Source organism: Oenanthe melanoleuca, chromosome 1 (genome assembly GCF_029582105.1).
Source record: "Oenanthe melanoleuca isolate GR-GAL-2019-014 chromosome 1, OMel1.0, whole genome shotgun sequence".
Lineage (NCBI taxonomy): Eukaryota > Metazoa > Chordata > Aves > Passeriformes > Muscicapidae > Oenanthe > Oenanthe melanoleuca.
In genome coordinates, this window is record NC_079333.1 from 85,784,230 (window position 1) to 85,811,069 (window position 26,840).

Sequence of the window (26,840 nt, forward strand, 5' to 3'; positions counted from 1 at the left end):
CGCCGTAGCTGCCGAGCCGCGCCGGGCGGCGGGAGCAGGCGCGGGCAGACAGGTGCCCTCCTCCCGGAGCGCTGCGCTCCCCGCCGCTGGCATCGCCGCCGCGCCGCGCGGCGCTGGGCAGCGTCGCCCGGGCGGCTCCCGAGGTCGCCGCCGCCCGCCGCCGGGGGCTGCCCCGCCGCCCCGATGGCCCCCGCCGCCCCGCCGCCGCCCCTCCCTCGCCGCCGCCGGCCGCGGCGGCCCTAGGGGCGTCGGGGCCCTGCGCTGCCCCGCGGAGGGGAGGCGGAGGCGGCGGCGGCGGGGCGGGGGCGGAGGCGGAGGCGAGGGGGCGGCGGAGCGGCGGCGGAACGCCGGCGGAGCGGGAGCCGGCGGCGGCGATGGACGAGTCGTCGCTGCTGGATCTGCTGGAGTGCTCCGTGTGCCTGGAGCGTCTGGACACCACGGCCAAGGTGCTGCCGTGCCAGCACACCTTCTGCCGCCGCTGCCTGGAGAGCATCGTCAGCTCCCGCCACGAGCTGCGCTGCCCCGAGTGCCGCATCCTGGTGGGCTGCGGCGTGGACGAGCTGCCCGCCAACATCCTCCTCGTCCGCCTCCTGGACGGCATCCGGCAGCGGCCCCGCGCCGCCGGGGGCGCCAGCGGCAGCCCCAGCGCCGCGGCCCCCACGTACCCCCAGCCCGCCGCCGCCCCCAGCGCCGTCGCCGCCGCCGCCGCCTCGGCCGCCGCCAGCCTCCGGGAGCTGGCGGCCGCCAGCCGCAGCGCCCTGCTGGGAAAGGTGGGTGCCGGGCCGGGCCGGGCGGGCGGGAGCGCGCGTCCCCGCGGGGCGCCGGGCGGCCCCGGTCTGCCGGCGGGACGTCCCGCAGGGTGTCCGCCGCGGGCACCGTGCGCCTGCCCCGCGCTTGTGGCCGGCTGCTGTGGTCGTGCCCCCGATCTAACGGTGGGAAGCTCGGACGGGGATGTCCTCAAAGTACTCTGGGCGGCGGGAGCGGCCGGGACCGCCCCGGGACACCCCCCTTAGGGTGGGTTTATCCCGGCTATGGGGCAGCTGCTGCACCGGCGGGCCCCGGTGTAGCAGAGCCGGACGTGGAGTTGCGAATCACAGAGTGCCTCGAAAGCGCTGCTGTCCGGCGTGCCGGGCTGCGGCGGTGCCTGTCAGGTGCGGCAGGAGCCGGCTCCCCCCTCGCCCCGCCTGCGGGAACTCTCGGGAGCGCTCGGCCGGTCCCGAGCCCCGCGTGTTCCTCAAGGCCGGAGTTTGCCCCTCCGCTCTCCGGGCGCTGCCGGTGCGCTTACAGCCACAGAGCCCTCCTGACAGCCGCAACAGAGCGGGCTTTGGAGCTAAAGCTTCCCCTCCCCAGGGAACGTAATTTCATTTTTATGTATAAGGTGTGTGACTTATCGAAGGCGAGTACTGCAGCGTGTGCATTTATTTATTGAACTCTTCAATCGAGTGCCCCATCTTGCACCCTTTAAAGTCCATGACAAGGGTTTCATTGGTTCGGAGGGGACAAGATCAGTTCCTCCCACTGTTCTGTATTGCTCTTTCATGGGATCTGATAAAATTTACTATTGGATCTCTTCAGAAATCTTGGGAATGGAGACAGTCTTTAAACTGTGAACTTCATCTCACTTTTCATGTCATATATATATACTGGATATGTTTAATTGTCTTTGATCTTTAACGAAATCCGCTTGAGTTATAGTTTAGTGTACAGGCTTTTGATTTGAAAAGGTCCATGTAGAGATTCCTTGTGAAGTCTTGTGAAGTTGTATTGCTATAGTAAATGTTTCAATTAATGAATTTCCTAATTTTTTTTTTTTTTTTTTTTTTTTCCGAATAAAAGGAATAGACCTGTACTGGTGTTTCAAAGTTTTCCCTGCAGGAAATGATGGCAAATGTCACACATTGTAACATAAAATTCAGTCCTGGAGTTGGAATTGAAATATGCTAGGCAGTATTTCTAGTAGGGTAGAGCCTTATTGTTGAGCCATAGTCTTCAAGGAGCTTCAGGTATTTAATAATGACTTGTCCGATTTAAAGCAGAAAAGCAGTGGAATTCTGCCTTCTGCTTTTTTTGCTTGTTTTTCAACTAAGCTCTGTGCTGTAGCTTTGTCACATCAGACAACTCCTGTCTTCTTAGTTTCAGCATTATACAAAGGGAAGTTTGCATTCATTAGGTAAAGTACAATATCCCATGGTCTGCTTTGAAGTCCAGGCAGGTGTCGCTTCTGGGAGGCAGTGTTTGTGTTAGAGGGGCAGGGTCTTGGACCCTCACTAGGCTTTTGTGGCCATCCAACAAGAAGGCAATCTCTGGTTATCGAATCTTTAAGTCCTAGTCATATTACATATGACTTGGATATCACAAATTACATATGTAATATAATATGTAATATTGCATACTTGTATATTACAGTGGTGTGCACATGTAAAGAAATGCTTGATGGGGAAAGTTATTTGCAAATGTTTAGGGAAATTGAATTTTCATTATTTTACCATAAATTGTCAGGCTTTAAAAAAGTTGCTTCCTTAGTCATTATTGCAGATATCATGTAGTAAATAAAAACACGTTGCATTTTGTCATTTTCTGTCTTTGATTGCATAGCACTTTCATGAGTATTGGCAGTTCTGTTGTCCATTTCTGTGAGGATTGTTACCCATCTGAATTCGACAGAAAGCAAAATTACATGACTTGAGAATCACATTTTGGCTATTACGATTAACAACTGTGATTCTTTCCCCTTTGCTGGGGTTAATGGGTAATTCTGGGGCAGTGGGTCTGCTGGGACAGAGTAAGTCTGTGAAAGTGTTTGCTTGGCCTTTTGACTGATGGCACAATTTTATCCTGGAAATCAATGCAATGTGCTTGATCCTTACAAGGTTCATTACAGTGAAAGAAAGTCTGAACTAATCTGCTTTTAAAAAAAGCAGCAGGGGAGAATAATCCTCCTTGGAGCTGCTGATACAGCTGATTGCTGAGCAGTCCTCAGAAAGAGTGCAGAACCTCTCTGTACTAAACAATAGATGGTACAATCCAGGCTAGAATCAAGCTTTTTGAGGCTGATACGGAAGAGAAGAATTACATCCTTTTCTCTCTTATGTTGGTCTTTGACAGCTCAGCTGCCTTGAAGAAAGCAGAAGTGATTCTTTGTGATATGTATATATATATTTCAGAAATTGCAGTAGATTTGCTGCCTGGGGCTTAAATGCAAATTACGCTATTTTACTAATTATTACCTTTCATTTTGGATAATGCAGTATATAAAATAGGACATACCATTATGGGCTTTTTTGTTAGGAAGGAAGCTGCTGATTGTGAAGTGTAATGGCAGAGAGCCAAGGTCACTTCTATCAGACTTCAATCTTGACCAGATCCTTGGACCAGTATGTTAGAATCACACCAGGGATCTGTTTCTGTGAGAGTTTTAATTAACCTTAGAAGACAGAGCAGGGTCAGTCTCTGTGTTGCTATCATGTTTGTGTTTTGCTTCTGCACCTTATACTTTGGAGAAGTCTTCTTTGTGTAGATGCTGTTTTCTGAAATCAACACGTTGTTTATCACTTGGGCAAAACGGTGGGGTTTATATTTCTTTTTTGGGTCTCTGGCCTTTCTTTTCCCATAGTTTGTTGCAGACTTGGTCTGTACAGACTGCTTGAAGCCAATGTGGAAGGGGCTGAGCTGGGGGGTCAACTGGTGCTGGTGCTGTTTCTACAATTGCCTGAGACCATTCTTCAGAAACACTCCTGGAATACTGTAGGTATTTTGAGATACATGGTACACATCTTCAGTATGAGAGATCTGGAGGTGGTGCATACCTGCTAACATATGATTGAACAATATTTGGGATTCTGTCAGTTATTTTGGTGTGACCAAATGCCTCTGTTTCAGCAAACAGTCTTGTTGTAAATTATATTGCATATTTTGAGATGTGCACATTAAAGCTGTTTAAAGGCAGAGTATGGTGTTAGACATTAAAGAGGGTCCAACTGCTGAAAGAGCACACTGGAAGAATGAAGGAGAGGAAATCCAACAACTGTGTGCCCCCTCCAGGGAATAGACAGGAGGCTAAGAGTGGTTTATAATGGTAGGTGCATTACTCACAAGGTTATAATTTATTGGCTCCTCTGTTTCCATTACCACTGTCGAATTGCTTGGGGAATTCGTGTTCTGTCAAAGTAAATGGCTCCCTTAGATTGTTGAGGTATTATGGTAAATCTGCCTTCTTTACTGTGGGGTTTTGGTTTTTGTTTTTTTTTTTGTTTTTTTTTTTTTTTTAACAATTATTGCAGTTTATCACTTAATTTCTTTTTTTTTTTTTTTTTTTTTTTTTTTCAGGAGTTCTTAAGATCTAATAGCCAGCTAAGTGCATGCAAGTTTTTAGTAATTTCCTCCCAAACCAGGCTTCTTTCACTCCAGGTGCAAGGCTTATTGCTTGTTTGCTCATAGTACAAACTGAGAACAACATTTGCATGAGAAAGAAAACCTAGGAAAACAAAACATGTCTCTCCTTTTTCCCCGAAGAGAGAACATGGCTGAAGTGATGGATTGGGACGTGGTACATTACCAGATGGGGTTATAGGTACCAGTGGACAGTAAGATGTGCACATAAGGAAAATGATGTGTCAGTGTGCCTGAGCAAAGTGACGGATGGGCTGCACTCCCGTGTTGCATGGGATGCATCTCCTGTGTATCAGCTTTGCAGAGCTATTTCACTGTTTCAGGAGCAAGACTGCCATTTCCTAGCCCTTGGCTTCACGCAAGTTTTGCAAGCAGAGGGAACAGCACTAATTTGCTAAATAAGCTTTTCAGCTACTCTGTAGAAATTCTCCAAAAGAGACATTCTGACACTTTTTTTTAGGAGTTCTGCCTCATCTTAGACCAGGTACGGTGGATTAAAGGAGTAGACCTCACAGTATTTCTCTGCTCCCCTGTTTTCTTTCCTTTTTGGCTACACTATCTATCAGGTGAAGATCCCACCCTAGGTTACACAAGAGGAAGCAGATAGAGTCTGGCCTTTTTATGCATTTATATGTCTTACAGCAGGAGAGGATTGTGTAGGGGACACGCTTTGTCTTGGGCAGATGGTAGTCTTCAGCTTGCCTTGTTAATGGTCAGACTTGCATAGACTGGAGTGCTGTTCAGCAGTGTGCCGTGTACACAAACCCAGGGACTTACCTTACTTTTGTTCATTCTCTTTGATTTATTTTCTTCTGATGCTGTAGTTTCACTGATCAGCACTTGAACCTTGTCATAAAGCCATCCAAAAAGGAGTGAGTTCCACATGTCAAAGGCTCTGATCTTGAGGATTTTCTTTTTGTCTGGCAGATGGCTAAAAATGTGTTTTGACACAGGAGATTAACTACCATACTAAAGGGTATTGTGGAAAATATAGCCAGAAGTATTTAAAACCCCAGCAGCTGAAGCTGTCTTCACAGAAATGAGTGAGCATAGGAGAGGGGATTGCTGAGGGGCTGTGTCAGAATAATTCATCATTCACTGAACACTTACACTTTCCAGAAAATGTGTCATTTGCAGGTGTCATCTTCACATCCATTATGTTTTCCAGAAATGGAGTATTTTTACACGTGATTTTTTCTGTGTGATGACGTTATTTTACTTGCAAGCTAGAAAAATATGTGATGTACTTGATGTGACTAAAGGGTGCCGTGCTGACAGTGAACTTTTTCTTCTGATCTGGGGTGGCCAGCAGTGGCTCAGACACACCTAAAAAAGTTGTGGGACAGTGCAGAGGGCTTTGTGCCATTAGCCCCAAACCCTCCCTATTAATTGTGTCAGTGTGACATGCCTCTGTAGGACTCCTCTTGATGTCAAATGTGAATGCTAAGTTTAATCCCTGCACGTCATCCTTCTGAATGATTAATGATGCACACTGGTAACGTTTAGCATATGACAGGGTACCATGTTCAGTAGCTGGTTACTCAAAGACAGATGGATAGGCTTGCTCAACTCAGCCCTAAACATCTTGTGCACGTTTCAACCCTGGCAATTTTTGCCCAGCTGCCCTAAAGCTCTGCTGTGGTTTCAAGGCACATGCAGAACATGGTCATTGATGTCTAGTGAGCTGCAGGAGCTTTCTGGCCTTCACATTTCCCTGCTGAAAACCTGCCCCAGTAGCTCTAGCTCACGCTCATGTGCTTCTCGGTCTCCCGAAGGAAGCTGCCCTACAAACACAGAATTATGGCTAGAGAAGCTGGGTTTTGGGAAAATTGGAAAGTGCTGGCTGTATACACTGAAGCTATGATGGTTGTTTTCTATTGTTGTGTGGGGCTTGGCAGAGATGCTGCACTTTGTTTGCGGGGAGCATCAGCGCAGTGATGCAGCGATGTGTGCTGTGCATGGACTGTAATAGTACTCTGTATTCCTTGTTTCTAATCTTATCAGTTCGTGTTCAGGCAGACTCCTGGTTCTGGCTGGGTGCCCAACAGGTCAGACAGGCTGCAGGCACTGGCTGGTAATGCTGGGTGCCTGTGCTTGCAGGTCAGGGGTAGGCTACGCATGCTCTTTCTAGATGAAGCTGTGTCCGTACGATCAATAAGCTGCCACATAAAGTGCTACAACAATATTTTATTTATGCTGTGGAGGATTTCTTTCTTTGTGAAGGTATTTTCTTATACTGTAGAGTTATTTTGTCTGCTGTCTCATAATTTTAAGCCTAATAATCCCATTACAATTAAAACTTGAAAAGGCTGGGTAGTTCTTGAGTTTTGCACTGTTGTCCCCTCTAATTTCACTGTTCTGTTCAATATTTTGTGCTGTTTCTCGTAAGAAACAGTGCTTAAATTTCAGATAACAGCCATAGTTTACTTTTGCACTTCAGTGACCCACCTGAAATATCTTCAGCTGTGAGATGACGCTTGTTTTCAAAGTTGTAGACCATTATTTGGTAGAAGCCTTTCCTTAAGCTTCAGAGAGCATTATAAATAGTATTTCACTCTGATTAATGACTTTAAGCATTGCAACATTGTAATTGATGACCTCTTGAGCGCAAGATTCATTCAGTGTCCAGGGACTTCATGATTTCTACAGACTAAAACTGCTGGGGGTGCACACGGTTTCAGCTTTCCTGCATTCACTCATCACATATCAAGCTAAATTTTTGCAATCATGTTCGGTCAGTCTTGTTAAAATCTGATCTTTTACAACAGGTTTTCCCAATCTGCTATGAGCTGTCGTGGGAAGAACCCAAGATTAGTTCTAATAGGACATGAGAGCCTGGACAAAGATAAACTACAGGATTTGAGAAAGTTGTATGACCTTGGCGCTGCCCAGCTCCCACAGCAGCTGTGCCTCTGCAGCTGGGGAGGGAGTGACAGGGAAATACAGTGCCAGCTGAAAGCTGCCTATTTATCCCTAGTCTTGCACCAAACCAAACTGCTCCTAATGACAGAAGCCTCTTGCTTGGAGCAGCCTGGTACTTTGGCTGGAAAGTTACTGGTCTGACCATTAGGCAAAAAAAAAAAAGAAAGAAAAAAAAGGATAATTAAATAATGGGAAAAATTTCTTTCTAGTGCATGATGCCAATGGGCCTGGGAATAGGTTCTCCCCATGTACCAGTCCCATATCCTCTTTCTTTTTCCAGTTTGGATTCCTCTGAGCCATGCCTTTTCCTGACTGTATGGGGTGGAGGGGTGGTTGCTGATGTGCTAGTTTTACTCACTTGGCTCTGTTACCATCTTCCTCAGCAGTAATGTTAAACTTGTTACATCCTCTTTGTGGGAAGTTTTGCTTATGTTACTAGAGGATTGCTGAAAAACCTTTCAAATTGTTTGAATAGCTTTAAAAAGAAAAACCCAGGGCATGTGCCTAATAATTTAATCTAATTGTCTTTGTCTGTAATTTGAACATTTTTATTCCGTTAGAAAGAACAGACATTAATTTAATGATATATGTACATGAGATGGCTCTTAAGGGAAGAACAGAAGGAGAGAGTATTACTTTTGGTATTAAAAAGACATTTTGTTTTCAAAAGCAAAGAGAAAAATGTGAAACATCTGGAATCAAGAGCACTTTTTGCCCAGTCTTTTGAGCATAGCTTCCTTTGGTTCCACAGGACTTGCTGCTTACTGATTGCTGCTAGCTGGGGTAACCTGTGTGCTCAGGTGATGGCAGCTGAATATCTGCCCAAAGGAGCTGCCGAGGCTCTTCAGGGTGTCAGACTTGCCACCTGGCACTGGGCTCAGTTTTTCACATCTGCAGGCTAGCTATTGAGGGGTTAAAGAGTGAAAAACTTGCTTGGCTTTGTCCTGGTTTTCTTGGTTTCTGGCACATTCAAAGCATGGGTTGGCCCCTGCTGGAGTTTGGCTTCTTGTCCTGTCGGAGTGGTTGGGATTTTTGGTGTGACTGGTCTGTTTGCATGTGGTTGACCGAGGGCAGGGGTTTCTGAGGGACGCACATCCTCATGAGCACTTTAAAGCTGTTTCTGCAGCAGGTCTCCCTCTTGTCCCATTTTGGAAATGGGACAGCTTAGCTGTCTGGTTTACAGCACTGGGTGCCAGGAGGAGAAGGAAGGCTGTGGGATTCACTGTTTTAAAAAAGGGAGAGATGGAACTGTTTTCTTTCACCATAGTGTTTGCATAATATAATTTGACTCAGGAATGCTGAAGAAATTTTGTCTGCTTGCAGTGGCAATGGGACAAAAGTGCAAAACGCTTTTCTGCTTTGCAGCATTCAGCCTTTTTTGTTTTTTGGTTTTTTTTGAAGACACCTTAAGGATTTGTGGTAGGGAGGAATTTGTCCCTCATGTTGGCTGTCAACAGGAATATGATTTATCAGACAAGTGAAATTAATGCTGTATATGGTTAAGGAGTGCCTTTCTGTGCACAAAAATGGTATTTATGAGAAGCGGCTGCTTCTTAGTCAATGCCTACAGTTTCTTTCCACTGCTACAGCAACAAGCACAAGAGTCTGATTATTCAGGCAAATTAGCATTAATTTTTCTCCAAGTTTTTTTTTTAAATCTGATGCAAACCAATATAAATTTGCCATTGCTAATTTTAGAGTGGTCTGCTTGTATAAGATAACAAACCCCAGTTTTACTTTAAAGAGAAAGTATTTTAACAGAAGGCTGGCAAGATTGTTATCAAAATGCTAATGATCATTTCTCCTAGAGTCTCGGTTATTTTCAGAGGGAGGACTAGAATAGATACATAATCTGAATAATATTGATTTTAATATGTATTACTGTCTCATTAAGCTGTTACAGTCTTTCCCCTTCTGGACAAAGGTTCATTAATTGCTGCAGTTGATGTATCATTAAAGTGGGTTTAGATGCAAGATGGGTAGAGGGAAGGAGAGATCTAAAATGTTGACTCCAGTAGTGGGTGGACCTTTGGGTTAAGATATTAAGGCCCTAACCAAACTAAGGGGGCACTGCTGTGCTTGATGTTCTGCCTCCTGATTGCCTTCCCTGCAACAGCCAAGAAGTCAGCCAAACACAGGCAGTATATCGTGTTTACTTTCCTAAATGATCATTTCAGTAAATATTATTGAACATGTTTATTTGTGGATTACTTTCAGGCCAATTCCAATAAAAAACTCCTCTGTGACTTGCTATAAAAAGACATGATTCTATAAATTTGCTTTTTAATTTCTAAATTAATTCTGAAACAGCTTTAACAGCTTTTAGCATGCTGCCTCTCTACTGGCTGCCTTCATATGTGTTTTGAAATGCTTTTATTTCAGCTTGTACCAGGTTTAAAATATTGTCATCCTTATAAGCAAATCAGTATATTTTCAATAACAGCAATAATTTATGAATTTGTAATTTCAATGCAGTGAAGTAGAAGGAATTTGAAGGAAGAAGGAAGATTTTGTTTTGATTGTGTTTTGATTGACTTCAGCTTACATTTAGATGTCTGTAAACATGATACACACAAATATGTATGCTATATTTTTATATATCTATATCTATTTATGTATTTATCTCCTTGAGTGTATATTTTTTTGTCAGATGGGCCCATTCCATGCATTCTTGTGTCCATATCCAGTCCAGTAAGCTGCACATTATTGTCAGACATGGCTGTGTGTTGTGGTCTGGCCACATCTCTGGACATGTGCCCATGGGGAACCCCTCTTGCAGAGGATGTGTCCTTGAGGGATCATAGGAATGCACCCACACAGCCTCGTCTTGCACCCCAAAACCACAGACCTGTGCTTGTGGTGTGAGGGAGAAGGGATGTCCATTAAGGGGCTGGCTGGAGAGGAGGCAGGGAATGGGTCCTGGTGTGCTGCAAGGCACCTGTTCCTTGAGGATGCTGCGACATGTCGTGATGGGCTCGTTCCTGAACCTCCTTGGGATTTCATGCTAAAATGTCACGAGATGAGACACAGAAATAGCACAGACTTTCCTGGCAGAAGTGTGATCTGCAGCATGTTGAGTGGGCACAATGCATCAGTGCCAGGGCTGCTGCTGCTGGGCCAGCTCTGTGTGGGGAGGGTGCAGCGCTGTGGAAGAGGCAGGCGAGGACGTCTTTGTGTTCAGTCCAGAGCATCTTGCATTTCAGCCAAGAGCTGTTGTGTGGAGAGCCTCATTCTCTTGCATATGCTCTTTCTAAAACAAATCATAAAACCCCCTGGGAGAATAGAGTCATACACACACGTCATAAAATACAGTAAAATAGTAGTTGACAGCCATGAGATGAAATTTTTTGCTTATTCTCTTCTGCTGTGTAGGTAATTGTAGTGTTAGATCTTAGTGGGAAACATCTGATTATTTATATTTCACAGTCATGCAGCAATGTAAAATTTGAACCAATTATACCTTTTTAACAATTAGTACATTTTTTGTAAAAGGAAAGCGTGTTACCTTTGATCTATATTGCAGAAGGGAAAATTCATTTTTTCCTAGTTAGTTTTATCTGTTCTTTTGATAAACACAGGACTTCCTTTTATGTGGCGTTAGTCTCACTTCTATCTGAGCGTGAACTTCCATGATGGTCGGTACTGTGAAAAATAATTCAGCGCATTTTAAATGAGAGACTGTGGAGGTTTCATGGTCTGTAATAATATTGTTCAGCCAGGGAGAGGTCATTCTGTGCTTCCTAATAAACAAGAACTCAATGGCCAGGGTTGAATGGCCATCTCCCTCTCATCCCTGGCTTCTAAAACCAGGAAGCAAGTAGCTGAAGGGAAGGTTGGTGTCTTCCTCCCTTTGTCTTGTCAGCAGCACATTACAAGAAGTTCAGAGCCACATTTGGTGTTCTAGAGCCACATTTGCTTTCCAGTTTCTCCACTTCTGATGTTCGTTTCATATGAATGTTATACCGTTGAAATCACTGTTGCTAAGAATTGGTTTTGCCAGTTGTATTAAAAAACCCAAACCAACAAGATACAGCATTGAATTTGCTGCCTTGTGCAATGTGTAGAGCTGAGAGACAAGCCCTGCCTACCCGCACAAATGAGTGCAGGAAATAGGTTTGGTGCCTCAAGTTACTGTGATTGTCTGGGGGACTCAGGGCAGTTTGTTGTGTTATTTAATGCATCTCCTCTCCCAACTGTTTCACCCACCTTAAAAAAGATATAAAAAATAGGAATACCAGAAGCAAAGGGCTTTGGTGGTAATGGTAGCAGAAGATCCAGCAAAGGATCTGTGTCATCCTGTCCTTCCTGCAGTGCTTCGTCACCATTTGAAGACATCCAGCAGTCAGGAGTGGTCAGGAACAGTCTGTCCAGGAGCTGGGCTCTGGTTCTCCTGTCCTCTTTCTGTCTCCACATGAATCCTCACTTTTCAGTGGGCTGAGGCACCTGCCTCTGCTTTCACTCCTGCTTGTTGAATTTTTAATCTCCCAAATTAGCATATCCTCTCTAGCCTGTATTGCAGAACCCAGCTTTCAGGATGAGCACTGTCACCTTTTTTCACCTTTTTGAGTGATGAGCTCAGAGAAGGATCCAGAAGATGAGCTCCTTCCACATGGATGGTTAAGTTCTTCATGGGTCACTGGTGATGCTAGTGGTCAGGGACCCTGGGAGAGGGGCATGCTTGGCAGTAGCTAATGACAGGATGACTGTACCATGTAGAGCCATAATGAAAGGCAGCACAGGGCTGGGCAGAAAAAGAGAGAGGATCATTTTGAAGGTTTGGTTTCCTGTGGGAGTAGGGCTTTTGTAAATGCCTAATCTTAAAAATATGAGGGGAGTATTTAGGGGGAATTTGCCCTGACAGCACTGTAGGTTGGTATTCAAGTGCAGTTAGTAATAACACTAATACAATTTGGAGACCATGTTGAACTTTCTAAGTCTTTGTACCCTGTTCTCTGAGCTCAGAAACCTCTGCTGCACCAGGGACATGATCAGCTGTTGCTGCTGAGCATTTTCCTCATTGCTGCAGCAAGAAAGGAGTTGGTGGGCTTGTGCCATGGTATATTTGTAATCACATTAACACTCTCTAGACTCAGCCTGCTTTGACCACTCTTCACATAGGCAACCACCTACTTAGAAAACAGAGGCAGGGGCAACTGTCTTCAGCCAGTGAACATGGCAGGAGAATTCAGGGTGCACAGAGGTGACAATAAAATGGTCACCAAGTACCGAGGAGAAGAGGGGATGTTCCCAATGGCTAATGTTCTTCAGCTCTTCGTAGTTCTTTGTTATTTATCAAATCAGGCTTAAAAATTCCAGGAAGTATTGCATTTGTTCCAGCCTTCTTCATGTGTTTTGGCTTTTTTTTTTTTAGTTAGATTTTATATAAAATAGATGCTTAAATTCTTCTATATTCAAGTGAAGGGATGAAAGGAAATGACCTAAAGTTGCACTAGGAGAGGTTCAGATTAGATATTAGAAAAAAAAATTCACTGAAAGTGTTGTTAGGCATTGGAGTGAATGGAGTCATCATCTCTGGAAGTGTTCAAGAGGCATCTGAATGTTTCACTTGGGGATATGTTTTAGGAGTGATTATGGTGGTGCTGGGTGGACAATCTTGAAGTCTTGTCTAACCTTGATGATTCTGTTATTCTCTCAGCAATATTCCTCATGTAGTGCGTAGTTTCTACCCTAAAATGCTGCCCTGCTAGAGAGGGCCTTTCCTATTTAAGTTGATTATTTGAGAATTAGTTTGTCTGGCTGTGAAAATTGTGGTGAAAGAGGGGTGGTTTTTATAGGATCTTGGATGTAGGAGAAGCATATTTCCTTTAATACTTTCCATAGCTATTGTCAGGGAGACTTTTTGTTGATGCAGGGGTTGGGGAGAAAAGAGCTCCCAGTTAAAATAAGAGATAGCAGGAAACTGGGTAGAGTTTAGGTTCCTCAGCTGGTCTGATGCTTTTGATGAACATGTGCTTCTTTGATTGAGTCAACTCATGAGTTTATTGTTTTGGGTGGTGATGCCGATGCCCCAAATCAATGATTCCTATTCAGTGCTAGTGAAATAAATAGAAGCCAAACACTGAGTAAAGACTAAAGTTGTCCCATTAGTGTGTAAACTCAGAGCAATTGGCAGTGAGCAGATAATGACCAAAATGAATCTCAGGTAAAACAGTAAAGGTTACTTTGAGGGGGGGAGGAGGTTGGTGGGTTTTTTCCCTCCCCTGAAGAGTTTAAAAGAGCATTGAAAGACGCCTTTATAGTAGTAGTTAATTTTTTGATGTTATGTCACTGCAGACCCAAGAAAGTAATGGTATGAGGAGATCTTGATCTTGTAATGTTCAGTATCTTGGCTGTTTAGTAGCTTTGCCTGAGTGAGCTTCAAATAGACACTCCTCTGGTTTTTGTGGCTTTTTTCAGTAATTAATGAAGGAATGTGAGTAATCTGCTACTTGGCAGATCTGCTCTTTAGGACTCTGACTCTGTTTGGTGGGAGGTGTGAGAAATCACTACCCTAGTAAGCAGCAATATCGTAGCACCTCAGTAGAACCATTTTGGAGAGTGTTGCTGGAAGGCAATAGTCTCCTTCCTAGGACTAAAAGCTTGAGAAACATCATTCAAATAGCTTTGCTTCATTGACCTGGTGAAAATATTATTCAAGATAATGCTTTGCACAGATGGAGTTGCTGTATTACTTCACTGTAGGTCTGTCAGGTGTTACTATTTTCTGCTCTGTGTGCCATGAATAGATTTGCTTTTTTCCTTCTTATGTCGTGTGTTTGCTTTTTTTGCACATGCAAGAAGCAAAAGGAAACAATTTTTCCAGGAATGAAGGTCTCACATGGAGGCTGTGTTCTCATCACCATGTTCCCCTTGGGTTTAGGCCATGAAGGGGTTTGGGAGGATGTGTTGTGTTTTCACCCAGGCTCGATGGGAGGTGACAGCTCAAGAAATCTCCATGGCCCACTCTGTGCCCCTGTGGTGCCCTGTGCTGCTAGTGCCCCTTGCTGCTTACAGCTGCCTGGTCAGTCGCAGCTCAGTGTCTGCAGCTCATTGCCATCTCCCCTTGACATTGTCTCTGCCTCACTACCATCCCTCCTTTGTCCCAGGATCCTCTCTGGGGCAGCAGACAGCCTGTGGAGCAGAGCTGCTGCTGAGCTTTGACACTCCCTATTCACTTTGCATGTGAGCAGTATTGGAGCAAAGATGGACCAAATGAATGGCCGATGTCCAAAAGGAGATGTGGACACCATGTGGCATTCCTTAGGTTCCTTACTGGAACCGGTACTGTTCAATATCTTTATTAATAACTTAGACAGTGGGGCTGAGTGCACCCTCAGCAAATGTGCTGGTGACACATGACAAGTGGTGCCATTGATATGCTTGAGAGAAGGTATGCTGTCCAGAGGAACCATGGCATTTTAAGGAGTGGGTCCATGTGAACCTCATGAAGTTCAGCCAGGCCAGGTGCCAGGTTCTGCATCTCTGGCAAGTACCACTGTCACTACAGACCGAATGGACTACAAATGGACTGAGAAGCACTCTGCCCAGAAGGCGTTCAGGATACTGGTGCATGGAGAGCTAGGCATGAGCTGACAATGTGTGCTCGCAGCCTGAATGTTCAGACGTGTCCTGGTCTGCATCCAAAGCAGCATGGCCAACAGATTGAGAGAGGTCATTCTACCCCACTTCACTCTCATGAGACCCCACCTTCAGTACTCCAGCTCTGGGGTGCCCCATACAAGATAGATGTGGACCTGTTAGAGTGAGTCCAGAAGAAGGCTGGAGCACTTCTCTTAGCCAGATGGGCTGAGAGACTTGGGTTTGTTCAGCCTGGAGGAGAGAACACTCCAGGGAGACCATATTACAGCCTCTAGTACCTAAAAGGGGCTTATAAAAAATATGTATAGAGATTTTTTTCACCAGGGCCTGTAGTTACAGTACAAGACGTAACAACTTTTAAGTGGAAGAGGGTAGATTTTTGCTGTGACGGCTGACGAGGCACTGGAACAGGTTTTCCTGAGAAGTTGTGGATGCCCCATCCCTGGAAGTATTCAAGGCCAGGTTGGATAGGGCCTGGAGCAATCTGGTCAGTAGAAGGTGTCCCTGCCACTGATAGGGAGGTTGGAACCAGATGATCTTTAAGGTCTCTTCCATCCCAAACCATTCTGTGATCCTGTGACTCCATGACCAGAGAATGAGTACAGAAAATAGAGCGTGGCAGACACAGCTGCAGTGAAAAGTAAATATTGTAAAGTGCATGTGTATGTGTTTAATGAGGTTATAGTAGTTCACATTTCTACTGTTGATTCTTTAAACATCGTGATGCAGTACGAAGATGCTACAAGGAAAATTGTATTTTTGTGCTGAAAGGTTTCTTTGGGTATAATGCGTCCAAATTGAATACAGAATTGAATAAAAATTGAATCATTCTCATATCTTTATTCCATCACAGCTTTGCTGGAGGAATTTTTGATTTACAGAAAAATTCATAGTGGAAAAATCATTTGACATTCATAACAAATACAGTCTCATCTTTATATTGTTTATATTTTGCAGTGGGTGTTCTTTTTCTGAACAATAATAGTAAATTCTTGACCTTATGTTACAGTTTCCAGTTCTTCAATAAATACAGGAATCTTTAGTTAATCTTTCTTAACTCCATGGAATCCTTCATAGAAAACAGTAAATATCAGTGCTTCCTTTGTGGATGAGAAGTTAAAGCACGACCAAAAGGACTCAGTGCCAGCGTGGCAGAACCAGGGAGGGATCACACGCCTCCAGACTCGAGCACTGTGCTGTTGTGGCACTTGATGCACTCAAGCTCTTGTCACCATCCTCGTGTTTGGAAGGAGCGTGACAGACATTTCACACAAGTTCCACCTCCTTTGCTGTGTGCTACAGCTCTCTTTGGCTTATAGCCAAGATTAGTTACTTTAGTTGCTGAAATTGTTTTCCTGTTCTATTTCCTAGTATTAAATTGCTGTAAAATTAACTGGAAAACTACTATTATGTACCCAGTTTCTTTCTTTTGTCTTCACATTCTGGGTTTTTTTTTGTTTGCATATGTTTATTTTTCGTTTATTTTCTCTTCTATTGCATCTGTTAAGCTTTTGTTCTCAATTTTCATGTCATTTGACATATGAGAGAAGCCAAATAAAATATTTCATTTTTCTGTTTCAAGTTAAAAACCAGTTTTTATGCTGAACAATAACTGTATTACAAGGAAGCCTGATGTGCCCTCAGTGCCATTACAATATGTTGAATAAAAGGTAATTTAATGGCAACAGCAGAGTATTTGAAAGTTCACTGCATGAAAATTGGATTTTTGCCTTTTATTATTTACATTGCACCTTATTCATATTTAAGGCCACAGGGATTATCATCCTTCTTAATGGCTTTATTTAATAAAGACTTTGCATTTCACAGTATAGGATCTAGCACAGACTTCAGTCTGTTATCAGGATTTCAATTAACTAGCTTTAGCTTCAGTTGACCTATAAATCCGATAAATATATCTAAATAATTAATTTGCTTTCACTAGCTGATAGTGGCTACTTTTAAATACAGCTGCTATGTACTTAGCTGCTGAATGGTACAACTATGCTCATAACCTGCTTTTATTCTTATGATTCTAAAGATTACATGTGTCTGTTAAAGCAACTGGCTAGGGCAGGACTGGTCTCTCAATTTAAAAGACCTCGTAGAGGGGCGACACTTCTAGCTGAGGACCATTGCAGCTGGGATGCAAGTGCACCTTGAATTTTGGAAGGAGAGGCTGGGAATAAGTAGATGTTGTGGATCAATATATCCCTTAACTGCACTGAATCATCCTCTGGCTGTGATTATGTATATGGTAAACCAAGGGTTGGATGTAATTGATGCCAGGGTGGAGGAGTGGTGGTAAATACAGGAGACTGAATGAAATTCTGTTGCTCTTACATTTGGGTCTTCCCTTCACCTATGAAGCACTGCTCGGTTCTGCACCTGGCCACGCTCAGCAATTCACCCAAGAGCAGCAGGGTGACATCCAGATTGGCAACTGTGGGAAAGCACTGCTCATGTAAGGTTCCTGGTCTTTCTGATGTTGTTCCACCTGGCTTAAGTCCTGAGGACTGAAGATCCCTTTAGGGACCTGCAAAGAGCAGGACACCAGTCGAATTTAAAATGCTTAAGTTACAATACCTAAAGCTTTAAAGATATTTTCTGCCTATCAATGCACAATTAACTGAGTGTATGTACTCAAAGAGAAACGTAATATTTATTAAACACAGTTAATTTAGACATTTTGGCATTTGGTATGCAAAGATTATGCATTTTTCCCAGGAGTTATGTTAATTATTTCTGCATGATAACTTTAATTTTGAAAGGGTTTTTCATTGCTAAAGGGAGGGTTACATGTGCATATGTACAAGGAGAACTTTAATTAAACTTACTGTTCTCCATTCTTTCAGGAGTTTTAAATGCACTTTATCTTCTGTGAGTCAAAAAGACTGCTTGAATTTACAGGCCTCAAAGGGTTAATGTATGAAAATGAAGACATTCAAGGTTATGTTGCTGACAGCACCATTGGGTTGGCAAAGGAAAAAGATGAAACACAGCCTCAATGTACTTCTCTTGCTAAATAGTTTTTTGTTCTGTATTGTTAGAAGAAATCATTCCATATCTGGAAAAGATGGAAAACATGGAAATCATGATGCTGCCTCTACTGACCTTAATATAATTTTATTTTTAACTATTTCACTCCCAGACCTCCTGAAAGGCTTGAAATAGAAGCAACTCTGTTTTTCTGAGGAAGGTCTGAGAATTCGAAATGTGATCCTCATTCTTGGTGCCTACTGCAACAGATAAAATATGGGAAGTTCTCCACATGTTTGTGTGTACATCTGGACACTGGGAAACTGATGTTCTTCGATACATATTCCATGGAAAAACAGCATATGTTCAGTAAGTTTGCAAAGCATTAATCAGTTGGTACATTTAATTTAGCCATGGTATAGGAGATTGTTCCCAGTGTTGTAATGGTGGTGGTGTTTTACACCACTTTAGTGGTTTGTCTGAAGTCTCTTCTGTCTTCACTCAGAGCCAGGATTTAAAAACACACAAAGGAAATGGATTTCTTGTGTTTGGGCTTGGTTGTTTATCAAAAATCTTATCAAATGTACAGAAAGTTCAGAAACATTTCTAACCACCAGCTAGAAGCGAGCAAACTGGAGCAAGATTTAGCTAGCTACAAGATCTCTTAAAGCAAAGCAGTCCAGTAGAGAAATAACACTTATATTATTTATACTTTTAACCCAATAACCAAATTCCCATGACCCTCAGTGTGACACTGACTGACCAACCAGAAACTATTACTGGAACTAGGAAGAAGAAGATAGATGGGCACCGAAAGAGACACCACCCAAAATCCTCCATCTTGTCCCATACCTATTACTAAAAACCTCAAGTTTAAAACCCTTCACCATGTGAAAGCACACACTTCTATTTAACTACACACCCGTGATTTTAGTTTCATCACTCAAATTTGGAAGCCTTCTCCAAGGCCTCAGGTCAAAAGCAGTGTTCTCCAGGGGGTCAGTGCCAGAAAGCTCAGGAAGCTCAAAGCCCTGGTTAGAGTGTTAGAGAATTGATGAATGAACTGGGGCAGAGGGTTCTTGAAGGTTCCTACAAGTTCTTCTGAAAACTTCCATGAATTTGAATGGAAAAGGAGAAAACCTAAAAAAAAAAAAAAAAAAAAAAAGACAGTTCTATAAGTTATAAGACAGTTATAAGACAGTTCTAATAAAATTAGAACTGCTGTAAATTAGTACTTGTCCAGAGTGAGCTCCAGCCATGGAGTGCAACAGCCCTCTAGAGAATCCAGAAGGGACACCAACATAGCTTCTCTCCTTGAAACCTATGATCAAGAGGCTGTAATCATTCTCTGGGAGAGTTCCTTTGTGCCTGCACCGCCCTCTCCTGTTGAAGTTCTCCCAGAGAAGCCAGGAGGGAATAAGTGCCTCTGCTGCTGCAGCTGTCACAGGTTGCCTTTGCTGGTGCTCTTGACAAGGTTGTCACCTGTCCTTCTGAAAGAGTTAGCATTTGCCACCCAGATGTTATTTGCTGAACCAGTAGCCTTTAAATATCATGAACATCAACAATACAAGTCAGAGGAACAACATCACTGGAAACTGCTCTGCAAACCACTGTCTGGCAAAGCAGCTTCTGTAAAAGCAAATAAAGAAGAATATAAATGTTTTGATTCAGGAGTTGTATTTTCCTTTGAAGGTTGATAGCAAGGGGTCAGTCTATTAATAGGGAACTTTGGTCCCACTTCAACTCACTGCCTCAGTGAACCTTTATTTTGTTATTTTATTTCAATATAAACGTTGCTATTTTTACCTTAAAAATAACAAATGTTACTGATAGAAAATGGTCTGCTATGACAAGCATTCATCTGTAGCTACTAGGAACACTATTGCTCCTTCTGTACAACACACACACACATATCTTTTTCTTGGGTGTTAGCAATCAATCTGTTTTTCTACTTTTTGCCAGTGGAAAGGCCCTGGCTCATTTCTTTCTAGTGAATCATATTTTGATTGTCTCATTTCCTGCTGAAGTGAGTAAAGTTGATTTGGGCATACACAGACTGTAACTTCTACACATACCTCTGCTAAGATGCATATTAATAAAACTTGTAAAATTATCTTCTACTATGAACTTATTTAATGTACTAAAACCTCCTAAAGTAGTTCAGAATAAATGATAGGGTTATCCACATTCAATACTTCTTACCAGATGGAGGCAACATGTCCTGGGTTTTTAGCCCAGTTTGTAGGCTAGGGGACCAGGACTCCTGGATGCATTGAGGAACAAGCACACCTGGTAGAATGAAAACAGCCCAAAGGGTCCTTAACAGGCACCAGTAAAGAAGTACTGAAGCAGGGCTGACATGCCTCATGGGCTGTGTAGAATAGTCTGGGTCTGGATATGAGGAGTATGTCCCTGCACCTTGCTGGTAGATCACAGTCACAGAGTGTTTGGCAGGCACCTCTGGAGGGAATCTAATCCAGCTCCCCATCTCCCCTTCCAAGCTGGCCAGGAACTTGAGCAGAGGTGCTGAACAGCACATGAGTACAGCAGAGACTGCCAGGTCATGGAAGTGAAATAGTGGATTTAGAAGTAAGCAGTCCTTAAAACTGTAAACCTGTTGTTCTTGCATTGTTAGGCTCCTTCTTTGTTAATCTTTAAAGGATGCTTTTGGCTAGTTTATTGATTGGGTGTGTTTTAATGTTCATATCTGTGCTATCAGCAATTGGAAGCAGAGCTGGAAGGTGCAGCCACTTCAGCCACTTAAGTGTGAGAGTCTTTCCCTCAGACTTTGGAAATTGTCACCTGTCCTGAAAATTTATAGCTCGTCTTTTCTTTGGTGGCTACTGTGAGTTAATCTGAAGTATTTATAGCTATTATAGTTGTTTGAAAAGCAGGTTCAACCTAATAAGAGAGAAATCAGCAGAGCAAATTAATAGCAGGGAGTCCTTTGTTTAACTTGGCAAGGCTCATCACAAGCCAACAAAGCAAGCAGTCGCTTTGTCAGTAGTATTGAATGGATGAATATTACAAACAAAGAGGTCACCAAGTCTTACAGCCTAGTTTTCCTAAGAAACAGAAGGGCTTGCCAAACAGCTTTAGGACTAGAATCTAGGTGTTTTATGTATTCAAAGCATATGGGGTTCAAAACTACTGTTCCTTTAGTATTGGTGAGTTTTCTGAAAATACAGGAAGGAAACAGGTTTGAAGGAGCCCAGACACGACATGCAACCCATCTGTTTTTCTGAACCATTTCTCTAAATTAATTCCATTGCTTCCCAAGTAGAGTTGATAATAGGATGTTAAAAACAAGAGTATTTCAGAACCAATTTTGAAAGAGGTTCCCAGTGGCCTGTTGAGATGCAGGTATCCTGACAATAATTCCCCACTCCCAGGTGAGGTATTCACTTAAAGCCCTAGTTCAACAGAGGCTTTAAAAGCATGCTTCTGTTAATCTCTGTTACTACAGTTTTGCCTGTGGTTAACTCCAGTAGCGTGTTCTCAATTAAACATGTTTCTGATGTGTCCTCTGCAGAAATAAAGGGCTGACTTGAGGTTAGACATGATTTCCTCTAAGTAGCTACTGAATTCTGTTTAGGCTGTACCTGTCTGCATCTATTTTGCACAAGGCAAGGCAGTGACTTACATCCTCCTATCAGGAATGGTTTTAAGAGTACAGCTGAAATCTTCCACTTGATTAATTCATAAGAGAGGAGCTGAAGGAGCTATGCAAAAAGCAGAACTATAAAATTTTGGGGTTACTGCTCTTTGTCAGCTGTTGCAGGGACAATGAGCATTGCCAAATGTCATAGGCATCTTTAATTATATATGGCTTACTTCCTGAAATATTCATAAGAAATGGAGATACAAAGTGACAGTTCTGGTTGGAAGGTATAAAGGTTATTCTTAAGTATCAACAAGGTGATTTCCACTGCCAGGTTCTCCATCTAGCAAAATAACTGAATTGCCGTGTTTACAGGAAAAAAATGTCAAAGCTGTTCTTTCCGCCATGCATCTTCTTTCACCCATGCCTTCCTTGCCATCCCACAATAATAATTGGTGTAGATGTGTCTGAAAGTCCTAAGCACTTCAGGTGTGAAAAAATCCTGGCTCCTGATGAGGAGCTGGGGAGTGAAGACAGTGATTTATAGGACAACATAAGCATTGCAGAATTCAGAAGCAAGTATACTCTTCAGTTTTAGGTTTGATGAGTCCTGGGAGCCCTGCAGGACTGGTGAGCCCCATAAACCATATGGTTAGCAAGTTGTGCAAATTCCAGTCTGAAACAAATGTAAAAACAGAAGAACTGGTTTTAGCACATTGTTTTTTACTGCCTGTGCTTACATTAGGATTGTGTTAGAAATAGGAACATTAAACTTTTACAGCTGGCAACAGGTGGAGGAGGATGAGCAGAAGGACTGTGTTCTGGATGTGCAAGATACAGGTTATGGGACTAAAAGGTGCTGCTGTTTTAATGACATAACAAGTGTAGCCCAGCAGAAGCCCCCCAGTCATCAGTCATTTCTGCACACTCAAGACTCAGTGTGTGTCCCACTCCCAACCCCTCACTCTGCTGGTCTCACATCTGTGCTGGAAGGGGTGGAAGGATGAACCAAACAACTGCAGTGTCATCCTAGCCCTCCCCCATCTCTGAGAAGTGCCTTTCACTGAATTTTGTTTCTCACCTCTTATGCAAGCAGGGAACAACCTGTCTGCACTACCAGCCTGCATGCACTCTGGCTGTTCAGACATGGCAGCATTTGCTTGAACCACTGCTGCCCTATCCCCTGCTATCCCCTGCTGACCCTGTGGGCTGGTAATGTGTTCTCTGTCCCTGTCACTGACTCAGCTACATGTGACCCTGCAGTGCTTCCTCCCTGTCTGCTCAGTTATGTTGTTCACTGCAGTGCCCTTATTCACAGACACATTTAGCTGCAGTCATACCAAGCCTCCTTTGCCCATCCTGAATGGTATTTTGAGCCAATTCATGGTCATTTTTAGGAAAAGATCCTAAACTTAAGCTTTGCTTTATGAGATGAATTGCATGGAAATTTACTTGCAGGATGCCTTGTGTTTACTAATTCTACCTGATGGCTGCTGATGGCTTACCAGCAAGTACCTTGGTGCACGTGGTGCTTTGGATAGAGACCACTCCTTCCTCAGGGGTGACACATCATGACCCAGCAGGACCCTGATCACTTTTGGTGCCTCCTACTAATTCACATGACCCTCCTAAAAGTGAGGTAAGACAGTAGAGCACTCCTGGCCTATGCTTGCCAACACCTTATGAATGGAACCACATGGTCATTGCCTTCAGCCTTCTCTTATGGGAGACAACTGCAACAAAAAAGTCATTCTGGAAAGATCTACAGACTACCTGTCTCCTGATGGCCTGATTCAACAGAGGCTAAAAGTCATTTACCAGCATTATTTTATTAAATGTAAGATCAAAACTCAAAGGAAACAGTAGGAGCAGGATGAGCCCTGCTAATATTTCTAGATTCCCTAGGACTGAATGGAGAAATCCAGTACAATATACCCAGATACCCAGGAAAACATCATTTGATGTGAGCATGGGAACATGTCAGCCCAGCATGTGAGGGGTTTTAGTGCCAGGGTTTGCTGAGCTGTGCCCTGCCCAGCACCATCACTCCAGCTGAGGAAATCTGGTCTCTGCAAAACCTGTATTTTAGAATGGTCACAAGCTGGCATTTTGGGAGCTGCGTCCTCCCATGACTTGGAAGAGCAGCTGATTCCCAGCAAGCCTCAGCACGTGACTAGGGAAATTGCTGCTTTCTTACCCATTTGCAGCCCTTGGAGTTCTGTATGAGGTCAAATTGCTCAACCAGAAACTTCCTTCTGCACCTCCCCCAGGCCTCAATTTAGGTAAGTCCTTGCTGGCTTGAAGAACTGCAGAAGTAGTCTCAGGAAAAGAGCAATCCTGAACATGGGTCCTGCCTGGCTGCATGGGATGTAAGCATTTGGTTGCAGCTCTTAATTAAAGCCTGAATGATGATGGACCAAAGGGGGGGGGTTTACTAGACCTCTTGGGATTTACTTTTATTTATTTTTTTTAATAACAAGGACAATAGGAAATAATTGCCAGTAGTCCACATCAACAAAGTCTGGAAGAGATGACAGGGGCAAGCTGCTGGATCTCTAATTTGTCCTTGATCTCAGCAGTGCTCCAGGTGTCTGGTAAGGTAGCAGTCAACATTAGGTGTTGTCTGATCAGCAAAATGTGAAGGAATGCTGGTGGTTTATCCCAAATATCATTCTTCTGCCTGCTTTATGTGGCTTTAAGTACATATGTTTAAGTATATATATAGGGACAATATAGTTAAATTATTTTTTAAAATGTATGAAGTCTCTGACTTACCATGGAAGTTCAGCCTGGAATCTGGCTGTTTTATTTGTACAGATACATTTAAGAGGAGGGAGGCTGATGTTATTTTCAGGTGAATGGGGTGCTCTGCTATTGTTGGTACCAGGTGGTTTGACAAGGGATAAAAGGCTTTTAATTTTGTGACTATAGCTGTGCTTCATAGAGAATTTGGGATGAGTTGTGGAGCCAGAAAAGATAGTGATCCTTCTATATGCTTGTTCAGTGGTGAGTGTTTAACATTTATGCTGGTAAGTAAATCTCTCTTATGAAAAACAAGCTTTAAAGGAAAAAGAAAGTCTGTTTGCAGCCTCAGACCTGACAGCACTTTGGTTTTCATTATTATTTATCTGCAGGCACCGTTCTCTGTAAGAGATCCCAGTTTCTGTCACACCTCACAACATATTATGCTGTCAGGAGTCTGTAGAATATGTGTGTTTTAAAAAATTATGTGTATTGAAGTTTTACGATAAAAGCATCACGTGTTATATTGTAGATGTGTCAACCAAGGGGAAAAACATTAAAAAGAAGGAAGGAAGAAAAAATTACATCAGGGCTAAATAATTTTTATACTCGATTGTTTCACAGTAAAATGTAGTACAGTGAGTGTGCGTAATTTACCTCTTCTTGTTGACTCCCTTTGCAGAACTGTATCTGAATCATTTCCTGTTAGTGAATAAAATCAAGAGGTTTTCAGGGTTGTTTAGTCTGGGCAACTGGGAGTTGGTGTAGCTAATGTGTTCCAGGAGGTTAACCACTGTGAACTCTCTTGTCTGAACTATTTCCCTTTTTTGGGTGGTTTTCTACCCATACAGTTGCCTTTCAGGTAGCAAGTTATCAGCTGTCTCGCCTGTAATGTGAAAGAAATGAATCTGTGGTAATGTAAAATTTCAAAAACATGTATTGTCTGTCTCTACTATAGCCAGGGAGGAGGTGAAGGAGACATACTCTTCTACAGCAATGATTTTTACTCCCAGAATAAAGACATTCATGCTTTATGTGCAGTAGTTTTTGAAAGCCTCATTTTCTATTCACATAAAATCATGGTAACAGGCAGAGTATTTATCTGTGATTCACATCTTTAGCTCATGGGAATGTGTTTCCTCTGAGGCATTTTAATGGAAATTTTTATTTCCAGATAGAATCCAAAAATGAATATGAATTTTAGGTGATGCCAACAATGGGGAGTAAGTAATACAAAATCCTGACCTCTGTGGTGCTCTTGCTGTGGAAAACTGGGCACAAGCAGAGTGGCTTGATGCTTTCAGAGCCATCTGGAATGGGTGATGACATGGTTTGCATTTGCTCCTGGTGTCAGGGTGCTCAGGTCAGAGGGTTTCTCCAGCAGAGGGTTTCCTGTGGCATCAAGTCACTGGTCACGCACGGGATGCCTGCAGGCGATTGCTGCTGGCAGTGCTTTCTTCAGCGTTTAACCTGAGCATTTGGAACAGCAGTGCTCCTTGTACTGTTTTACTGGCTACATTTGTGAGCTTTTCATTGATTTCCACCCCTCTTTTTTTTTTTTTTTTTTTTTTTTTTTTTTTTTTTTTTTTTTTTTTTTTAACTGTGACTGATGCATTTGTAATTAATTATTTAGTGGGCATAGTATGACATAAAAGGGAATATTGTACAAATGATTCTATTTTTCTCCTTTGTGTGGCTTTTCTCCCTGCTCCCTTGTGATCTCTCCACAGCTGATCTCATGGTTGATGACAATAAATGCTAATGGACTTCCACCTGTCCACAGTTACAGGTGTGCTACATTTCAGTCCCTGCATGAAGAATAGATTCTCAGGTTCCTTAATGGATATTAGGAAAGTATTTTTCATATGAAAGATAAATATGCTAATGGATAGCAAAAGCCAATTTGATTCTTGGGTTTCAAATTAATTTGTATAAAAGCTCTAGGTTTAATTCAGTTCAGAATGTGGTCTTAAATCAGTAATAGAGGAAGAGTGGTGAATATGGTGAATACTAGAAAGCTAATGTTCATTATATTAATGTTTAGAAATGAAATGCATTCTTATTTGTCATACAGTTCACATTAACAGGATGGCTGCAAACCATGGAACTCCACTGTAAGTACCTTACAAGCCATTTCTTTGCAAATTTCTGTTTGACTTAAAGCAGTAATTAACCCTTTTGAAGCGTTTTTAAAATACTGTGTAAACCCCTCCAGTATTCTGTGGTAAACTCTTTTAATTAGGCTCAAAGATTTGTGAATTAAATGAAGGTGAAAGCCTCTTAACAAATTTTTTTATTTGTATGTTTAGCTAATACTGTACCAGACCTTACCAGGCTGAGGGTCCAAAAGAAGCACAGACTTAATAATTTTATTTCTAAATACATGTACCTTGACAATAGCAGTTTTTATTGGCAGAGTTTAATTCTTTATGTACGCAGGTATAAGGTAAGAGTGCTTCAGTAAGCTTAACAAAACTTAATGAAAATATACTGCCACTGATCTGTCCATGGCATTTATAGAAACTTTCAGTTAGCTTCTTTACTAATTTTTACCCTATAAAGCCAGAGAACTCATTGGATTTGAATATTTTAGATTTTATTAGCAATTATT

The 26,840-nt window shown here is 42.8% G+C and overlaps 1 protein-coding gene across 1 annotated transcript in view; it reads left to right on the forward strand.

Annotated features, from left to right (window-relative positions):
- The first annotated feature begins 233 nt into the window (after window positions 1-233).
- The window catches only part of SH3RF3 (SH3 domain containing ring finger 3), a 241,159-nt gene continuing 214,552 nt past the window's right edge, over window positions 234-26,840 (forward strand). The window contains exon 1 of the mRNA XM_056499356.1: window positions 234-770. Within this exon, the coding sequence (XP_056355331.1) occupies window positions 375-770 (396 nt within the window). The 5' untranslated portion in view covers window positions 234-374. The remainder of the gene's footprint in view (window positions 771-26,840) is intronic.